The sequence below is a fragment of the Pomacea canaliculata genome, linkage group LG11 (genome assembly GCF_003073045.1).
Source record: "Pomacea canaliculata isolate SZHN2017 linkage group LG11, ASM307304v1, whole genome shotgun sequence".
Taxonomy (NCBI): Eukaryota; Metazoa; Mollusca; class Gastropoda; order Architaenioglossa; family Ampullariidae; genus Pomacea; species Pomacea canaliculata.
In genome coordinates this window covers 13,903,832-13,913,551 of record NC_037600.1, presented here as the reverse complement: position 1 = coordinate 13,913,551, position 9,720 = coordinate 13,903,832, and the positions used below count along the sequence as shown (strand labels likewise).

Here is a 9,720-nt window from a genome sequence, read left to right as displayed (position 1 = left end):
CCTGAAACTGCAAGAAAAATCGTGAACGCCTGGATTCGGATCTCGATGAGTAACAAGGAATAAACTAAACTAGTGTCTAATAACCATTAGGTAGAACTCCTTCCTATTAAAGTAACCAACAAACCACAAGACCTTGAAGCTTATTAATGATTATGATAATTAAAAGTGTAGTACTCAGTACTCTAATAAGCCTTTAACCTACAATTTTAGCGTGGTCTACCTGCAATGCTTCCTTTTTTTCAGAAAGCGGACATGCTTCATGATTGTATTCTTGAAGTGGATAAATATAATTTTTTTCTTGGTAGGGTTCATCGATCAGTAGTTCCCAGTACGTGTGTATTTCAATGCGCAGAAGCAGCGCCATTCACACGGATTCTCTTCTTTCGGTTTACACCGAGCCTTCAGCAAGGCTTAAGCTCGGTGGTTGTACAACCGATCGCCATTTTGCTTACTTTTACCTGCGGTGGCTCACACATCGCTCAGCGGCTGTGTAGGTATTTCACAGCATTTCGCAATTAAAGAGGGTAGCTACAGAGAAAAACTATTTCGTTGTTCATATCTGATTCTTTAAAAGATTCCAGTGGAGCTCAGTTCACTGTTGGTTGGTAACGAAGGATTTCCGTGATGGCGTCTGCTGCCAAACGAGTAAGTCCAAACATTTAATTAGTAACCACCGTCATTAATCTGAGAGTGCGATTGCTGAGAACTCTGTGTATATAATTATCACTAATAATTATCTCACAATCACTTATGCGGAGGAATTTTTGTTTTGGAGCGGAGTAGTGGCGCCTACACATTGTGCGTGTGTGAGGGGGCGGTTAGTCAGTATGATTGGTATTTGTCGAGTAAGTGGGGCCATCATCAAGTCAAATTGCTAGTGTAATGTCACAAAAGAATTGTTTTTTAACTGCGGCTTATCCTCAGTCGTTTGTTTCTCATAGACGTTTCTGCCTGTTGTTGGTACACATCTGAGCCGATCTGTTTGTTTCGATCATGAAGTATTCTTATGACATTCTTCCTCGGCACTGCCTTTATGACCCTTTCCGAATAATCGTAAAATCTTTGTGCTGGGAGGTCGGAGTGTAAACTTTGGTAAATATAATACTATGACGCCTATCAGAGATACGAATGGAAACCAGTCTACCGGATTGTTGATGGCTCTACTTTTTTCCCGTACAATGAAGACCAGAGTGTTCCTCCGCTCAGTGCCATGCACAAATGCTGGATTTTCCTTTTCTAAAAATAGATTACTTTTAATGTCTCTTACTTTCCAGTCTGGTTCACGCGTTGAGTTGCTCCCCGTGTATTGTGTAGAAGTCTCGACCTTTGATTGTCCGGCTTCATACATTTATTAGAGTTAAGAAAGGAATATGTTTTGCGGACAAACCAATATTCATCAGCAAAGCAATATATTTTGTTGACATGTGCGAAGGTGAGGCTATCAGAATCGACAAAATGGCGAAATGAAGGTAACGCTGTATACAAGTCTATAGAAGGACTGGCACCACTTCTTCAGATCGAAGGTCTTCAGAAGGCAGTCAACCTGTACAGCAGAGCCCTTGATCTTGCAGAGGATGCCGCCGACAGGTAGAAAACACTTTCTTTCTATCCTCTGTATGTGAGTATGTGTAAAACTGCGTGGGTATTTGTGTGTGTGTGTGATTCATTCTCTCTCTCACTCTCTCAAAAATTTATATGGTTACATGAAAGATCAAGTGCTTTTGTGGAAGTCAGATGTTATTTAAGCTTATATTAAAGAAGCTTTAAATTCTGTTGAATTTGACATAGACGTTGCCCTTTCTAAGCCTAATCAAGGCCTGAAAACAGATGGACAATGTACGAAAAAAGTGATGCACAAGTCAGATGATTCACATCAACCTTCAGTACAAGGAAAATAGAAAGTTGGTGCGTGCGTACTTGAGACATTATAGAAGAAACAACTGTGAAACAAACGGAAAGAAGAGTTTGATAGTAGAAGGGACTTAAATGTTTAATCAAGAAAAAGGAAAAGTACTATGAATAAAGTACAAAAGAAAACCTTCACACTTACGAAAACGATGCGAAATGAATTTGGGCCGATAACAATCCAGTTGTAACACGTCCCTTTGCCATTTACAAAAGGATGAATAGGGAGGAATAAGTATGTGAGACACTAGTCTTTATTAATATAGTTTTGAAGATTTATTACGCACGTTTAACCCACGTATAATGTCTTTATTTGATGCCTTACCCATATACAAAGTCATGTGACTGTTCGTTCGTTTATTCGTTCGGTTTTTTTTTTCTCTCTTTCTGTATACGCATGGTATGGTGTAGGGAGCACGGTAGTGTTACAGATGTCGAGGTCGTGCTGTAAGACACCATTCGATACATTTCACTGTACATTGGACCTCACAGCATGATCCCACACACAAACTCCATTGCACCAGACTAGGTTTGACCAGTACAACAGGCAGGGAAGAAAGAACCCACTTTGCCCAAGAGAAACCAGTGACAGAGGCACCAGTAGGAAATTATCGCCCATTTTAGCCACAAAATGTTTGTTCCAATACAGATCCTCAGCATGCAAGAACATCGCCATGGCGTCCTGGAAGTTGGCAAAAGCCAAGATGGCGCTTCCGGATGTGGAAGATAAGATTGTGTTCTCTCACTTCAAGCAGGCTCTGAAACATTTCAAGGTAATGTACAGACCTCAGTCTCCCTCTCTCTATATATATATGTGTGTGTGTGCGCATTATTGTTACTGTTGCTGTTAGTAGTATTATTATTATTACTGTGTTTTGCGGCTCATGAAATCGTCTTACAAAGAAGAGTTATGGGAGTGTATGTGCTAATGCAGTATTATTCTTTCTTTATATTCATGGTGTCATGGACTTAAGAAGCCGGAATGGTGTGACTTTTAGAAGACCATCGAGTTAATGCTCTGAGGTAAATCATACACATATACACTCGACCCCATGCTTTGATTTATGCACGGCACTGCACAAAAACTGCTAACTGCTGATTGGATGTTGTCATGGACACTGATCAACAACAACAAAAAATAACCATCTTTAGTAAACAATGCGAGAAACAAACAAAACGATGAAAAGGAAGTCAGACGGCCTGCTCATCGCTTGAAAGAGTCCATTACGGTATTTCTGTGTCTGGCTCTTTCACATTTGAATGAACTGCTGGCTATCGTCAACAGTTTTCTTCTCGAATGAAGGACAGGAGGAGGAGGGCAGCAGTTTGAGAGTAAAAAGCCGTTTTCACTGATTTGAACCGTGCATGCGCAGTAACTTCTTATAAATGCACAGCATTATTAATCAGCACAGCTATAAGCGTACTTTGATAATTGTAAGGGCTTTTAACAACTGATTAAAACAACAATTATTAGCTTACATTACTTTTGTCCAGTATATGTTATGTACTAAAATGTACTTACACAATATACGTGAACACTTCTCTTCATGGGAAGGAATTCTTTCCCTCTTTGTTTTGATGTGTGTGTAGCCCAAGGGCTGGTCATAAAAATTGTAATACAAATATTATTTCTTTTTTACTGCTTAAGAATTCCTTTCTTATGAGCTTGCAATCTCATCACGTTGAAGGCAGTTGGCAAACCATTCTGCACATTTCTCTGTCTCTTCAAAGGTTCATTTTTGTAATAAAAGTATTCATTGTGCGACAGCTTTGTGGATACTTTATAATGTATTTCGTAAAACAGTGCTGACTTTTACATTTATAATGCACTGTCCGCCAGCTTTTATTATTTCGGAATTATTGCCGATGCTGCAACACGCATCTTTTACTCTACTTTTCTCCAAGCCTGGTAAAGATGCTCGAGACTACATTGCAAACAGTTGTTTTGTTCATCACCGTGACACTTGTAATATTGGGATCCAGCTGATTGATTGCAATGAACGTGGATCATTTTATCTGAAATCCTAAAATAAATGTGGACCGCGGTTTGTCCTCTTTGCTGTCCTCTCTTACTATCGCTTGCAGCCACAGTTGTCTTCATTGAAGTTTTGAGGCAGTTACCATCTGGAAAGGAAATAATGCTACCTGTTGTCCTGCCCCCTTTATTAAACTTACAGCAGTGAATCTTTCCTACTTATCTCTTCACTGAGTATTACTTGGTAAAGGTAACTGAGTGACTAAAAACCTGACCTTACTCTCCGTTTTAACAATTAACCAGTGTGTAGTGTGCATTTGATGAACAGGTGATGAAATATTCCTGATGGTGTTTGCGAGTTTTACAGGTGTCTTGCCATATACTTATTTGCACCATTCTCATTTCTGTGTACTACCTTAATGTAGCGTCGTTTTGCCATACTATACAGGGCTTCTGCTAAGGCTAAATTCTTTGGGGTCCCAGGGACCCCTTCTTCAGAATTTTAAGGGGTCCCTGTTCTTCGCCCAAATTTGGAGGGGACCCCATTGACGAAAATTGAAGGGGTCCTCCGAACTTTTAATGCGTACTGTACGCAATTTTTTGCCTAAGGAGAAGCCCTACTATAGATGTCTCTCTGTGTATATATATATAAATCTCTGTGTGTGTGTGTGTAAGAGAGAGACAGAGAAAAAAGTGGTAAAGGGAAATGTATGACTGTGTTGTGTGTATTTGTCTGTCTTTAAGCCTTAATGTTTGGTCTTTTTGTGTTTTGCTGTTTCTGTTAGCGTTTTGTGTGTCCTTTCTTTCTGTTTTGTGTGTCTTAGTGTTATGTATTTTGTGTGAGCTTGTATTTGTGTATTGTTTGTCTCTGTGTTTACGTTTTACCGTCTGGTTTGTTTCTGTATTGTGTGTTTGTGTCTCTGTGTTGTGTGTTTTTGTGTTTTGTGGGTCTCTCTATGTCTGTGCCTTTGAACCTTGATCTGTGATGAGTAAGTTTGTGTATTTCTGTGTTTGTAATTTATTGTCCCTATGTTTTCTGTTTCTATCCATGTGTGTCATTTGACTCTATATGTTTCTCTATGTTTGTGTTTTGTATCTTTGTGTTGTGTTTTTGTTTCTCTCTTTATTGTCTGTTTGTCTGTTGTATGTTTTGCGTCAGCCTCTGTGTTTGTGTTCCAGTGTCTTTGCTTGCTTTTTGTGTTTCTGTTTTTAAGTTTGTATTTATGTTTGTGTTTTGTGTTTCTCTGTCTTTGTTTTGTGTGTCTCTGTCTTGTATCTGAGTGTGTATTGTGGGTATGTGTGTTGTATGTGCTTCTGTCTCTTTCTGTGTAATGAACATGAATCAAACTAGTTTTATATCTGGGGTTCGTGGGCTGTTGTTCATAGGAGGCTGAAAAGTCGGGAAGGTCGCGTGAACTTCAATGGCGAGAGTCCTTGACAACTAGCGCCCTCGAGTGCTGGAGCGACATCAAGCAACGTCTGGACAAATGGGAGAATGAGGAGCGCAAAGTCTGGGAGTTACAGCCCCTACTAGGACTTCTTTTTCATGATGCCACTCTGGTAAACACACTAGTAAATGATAAACATTATCTTACAGACAAATTCCATTCCGACCGTCTACTGAAACAGATTCGCATCATTATTAATCTCATTCCTAATGAGTATGAACCAATTTATGGTGGCAGGCTAAAGAACACTTCTCCATCGCTCAGACTTACTTTTTTTGGTCCTCGGCTGCACTGACAAAACGCGACTTTAGAAAAGCTTTGAGTCTTCTGGGAGACTGCAACTTCCCTCTGAACGAAGCCATGAGGCTGGGGAAGGAAGACCAGGATCTCATGAAAGAGTGCCGTGTGCTGGAGGAAGAGATCTTTGACCAGAAATGCGTGGCCGAGTCCATTCAGGCTCGCACGAATGGTAAGCACACTAGTGTAACTCTTGTGATGCCAGGGCAGACAACCAGCGATGGAAACGTTATCGTTCTTTAAAGATACATCACTACTGTGTAGGTATGAAGTTTGTAAGCAGACTTGGCTAAAGCCATCTACCTATTGTGGACGACTGGTTTGAGAATCATTTTTTTTTCCAAAGAAAATCTCACGCATTTTCAATTTCAGGATAACCCTAAGAATGAAGTTTATCTTGCTTAATCATAGTTATTATTTGTGATTTTATACACAATATAATTAACTAAAATACACGTCTTTTAAAGCAGTGGCTCTCAAAGTTTTTCGGACCGCGGACCACTTTACTTAAGTAAAAGCTATGGCGGACCACCAAGGCCTAAAAATCAGTCTGTACTATGAATTTCAAATTTAAATTGCTGCCTTTTTTTCATTTTAATTCTAAACTAAATGTCCTTTTGTAAAAGTAGTATAGTAATAAGATGACATAAAGCTACGTATACCTCGTTCTTTGTAATTAAAATGTTAATGCGAGGAATGCATCACTTTAAACATCACTTTGCTGACATATGACGACTGTCAGCCGCGGACCACCTGACTTATGCCCACGGACCACTAGTGGTCCGCGGCCCACACTTTGAGAACCACTGTTTTAAAGTAATGGGATTACATCAGCTGAACAGATCAAATGTTAATTGAAGTTGAACTCGAGGTCTTTCGATAAGCATTAATAAGCCCACAATCGTTTTACATGTTTTATTATCCATCCGATTCATTTTCATTCTACCGTTTAGTCTAGTTTATCTATGTTTATTAAAGCTCAATCTAGAGAGCAAATATTTATACACTCTCTGGTACTCTCTTGGAAAGGGGACGAAATTCTGAAGATGATCACGACAGAGACAGAAGACCTGAACATCAACATGGTGTGGGAGGTGATCGACTGGTATCAAAACGCCGCTCTGGTGATACAGGGGCGGAACCTTGAAATGGAGGCCATGGCCCTGAGCAGCCTGGGTCGCGTATATGCCAAGGTAAAATTTGAATGTTGCTGTCTTGCTGTGGCAGTATACTTGAATATACAAGCCCACCTCAGAATCTATCAAGATGCCAACAGGTTATACAATGGTAGGGGGAAAAGAGGTGTTTTTTTTTAAGCTACGAAGCTAAAACAAAAAATGAGTGGCACATTTCTATGTAGGTAAGTCGCAAAAAAACAAGCTCTGGGCTGGAATCCTGAAACTCACAGGGGAGGCGCAGGGTTGGGGATCCAGACAGAGATGGAGGAGATCAGTCAAGAGAGAAGCGGAGACAGCTGGCATGACATGGACCCAACTGGAGAGGAACCGGGTCCAATGGCGGGGTGTAGTTGCGGCCCTGTGCTCCACTGGGGGCGACTGGGAACAAAAATAAGAAGAAGAATACATTGTGTCCTTTTCCGAAGGAAATCATTGCTGCAGTTATTGCTCCTTTCAGAGGAAACCATCATGAACCTGGAAGATTTTTTTACCGATCTAGGTATCGTAAATGTTCGTTTATCATTTTTTTTTGTCTTTGGTGCAAAAGCATACATACAAACTGCAGTGCAAAGTATTGATTTCATTAATGATGATTAATGCATGGTATTCAGGAGGAGCGTGGAGTTCGCATAGGACAGTGTACTGTGTAGGTACAAGGAAGTCAGCTTCCACACGTAAGAGCGAGGTTCATCCACAAGACTTCCTTGGGAAGTATGAAACATTATGTCACTATGTTCTCCTGTCCATTCAACAACAACAGCACAATATTTTCCGTATCTGCGCTTGGTCTTTCGAGATTTTGTATTTTCTGAGCATCTTGTATCAGCCATACTGTGGTCATCCATGAGGCCACCACGTCACACATGGATTCGGGTCCATATAAAGATTTGAACAGGCGAGGAAATCGTTTTTATTTCATTTCTCGAGGTTCGTATTACTTCTTGTGATTTCATGTTCGAGGCATTAATAATTGATATGAATGGAGTCTTTGTGTAGGTCTTTAACCTCGCTGTAGACTGAATGTTTCAGTCACCAGTGATATCACTACAATGTTCCAGGTACTGAAGCTCAAGTACTACGCCAAACTCTATCTCATGAAAGCCATTGAATTAGTCAACATCATGGAACCCAGAATACGTCCTAACGAGGGTAAGTGTTTAGCCCTTCAGTGGTAAATTTATAGTGTTAACCTTTTCTTTTTTAACTTTCCTATCGTTCTTTCTTTCCCTCTACCATCTTATATGTTAAAACATTTTTCCTACCTTCCAGCTTTCAGAAAACAATACCTTTTGCTGCGATATGTGTTGCTGACTTTGACCTGCATTCCTTTCTATTTTAAAATTTGCCATAATTAGCATCATCATAATAATTGGGGAAATAGCGGGTGGCTTGAACACTGGCACATGAATCAAAATGCCCGTAAAGAATTTAGAATTTTATCTGTTTTGTGCACTTTAGTTTAAACAGTTTAAAGTGGAAAATAAATCTGTATTGAAGGGACTGCTTTTATCTAAACGCCTGTATCTGTGTACTAGTGAACCAAACAATGTATCATTGTTGTTTGCTTCCCTCCTTTGGGGTAATGATCTTTGAATAAACAATCAGTCATGATAGCTAATCATTTTGTCTGCCTTTTTCAGAATGGTATCTATCTACACAAAATATATTGAAACAGTACCAGCAGGAACAAGTCCAGGCGAACGAGCTAAAGAACCAGAAAGAGCGAGAGTCAATCGTGAAGGAAATCCAAGACGACGTGGACAAACTTAGCGACAAATTCCGCAGTTGCTCCAAAATTGGTTTTTTGAAGTATGTGTATGAGACACATCCCCCTAAAAACCCCAAACACAAGTTGGAGGAAAACACCGCCTTTGAAGACGAACTGGTGTTGAAGAAGCTGTACCTGAAGGCCGTGACCCACTATCACCCTGACCAAGCTGCTAATAAACAGCATGGAGCAAAGTGGAAAGTTCTGTGTGAAGAGATCACAAAACTACTTAGTCACCAATATGAATGCTACAAAGGTTTACTAAGTTAAGGTTTCAGATCAGGAAAAAGTAGATTACCTAAGTCTACTTTTAAAATTCTAGATGTGTCGAAAGGTGTACTTTAAGAAGCTGGTGGTAGATGGTAGTCTTCAGTCAACTTTCATTGGTCTTTCTTGAAACCTAGCCTCTACTACACAGGCTGTAGTTCAATGTCACCCCGTACCTCCAGTTTTTAAATTTATTATTTAATTTGCTCGTTGTCTTTACTGCTACTTCTTAAAATATAGTTACAATTATAATAATAATTATGCCCTGTATCTAGGAGAAACTAGACCAACCACACTTTACAAAAACGACAAAAATAAAATTCGGTCAAGTAACAAGAAGAGTTGTGATGAAGATTATGCGGAAATCCAGTTTTGAAGCAGCATAGGCAATAGCATTACAGTTTATTTACAACCTTTTTTATCTTGCAAACACAAGAAGTTTATTTGATCAGTGTTGATAGTGGTGGTTGTGGTGGTGGTTGTGGTGGTGGGGGAAGAATAGTATCTTCTGATGAACGCAGCTTTACAAAATATTACTAATTAGTAACTAGCAATTTAGCTATTCCAATTTCTTTTTTTCCTCCGCTTTTTTTCTTTATTTACTCTTCCTCTGTCTAACTGTATGCTTCTATCCAACATCGTTGAAATCTAGGGTCATCTTTGAACATCCATAAATAATTACGTGACCTACATACACTTCCTGTTACTTACTCAGTTATTTTGCAGTTGCTTCTCGTTTTTTGCCGGACGTTGTTATAGTCTTGTAGGAAGGCACACCGAAATCTCACGAGAGAGTGTCACACGCTGGAGGCAGAGATCTTTGACTAGAGATGTGTGGCAGAGTGCATCCACTGTTTACTTCAACCAAAGATTGAAAGCGTT

The 9,720-nt window shown here is 39.7% G+C and overlaps 1 protein-coding gene across 1 annotated transcript; it reads left to right on the top strand.

The window, feature by feature from the left end:
- Window positions 1-362: 362 nt before the first annotated feature.
- Window positions 363-9,689, top strand: LOC112575015. The gene is made up of 8 exons (XM_025256494.1): window positions 363-645; window positions 1,433-1,587; window positions 2,555-2,678; window positions 5,267-5,440; window positions 5,566-5,797; window positions 6,655-6,818; window positions 7,862-7,952; window positions 8,444-9,689. Exons 1-8 carry the CDS (start codon window positions 625-627, stop codon window positions 8,839-8,841), a joined length of 1,359 nt encoding a protein of 452 aa, XP_025112279.1. The 5' UTR covers window positions 363-624; the 3' UTR covers window positions 8,842-9,689.
- The last annotated feature ends 31 nt before the right edge of the window (window positions 9,690-9,720 follow it).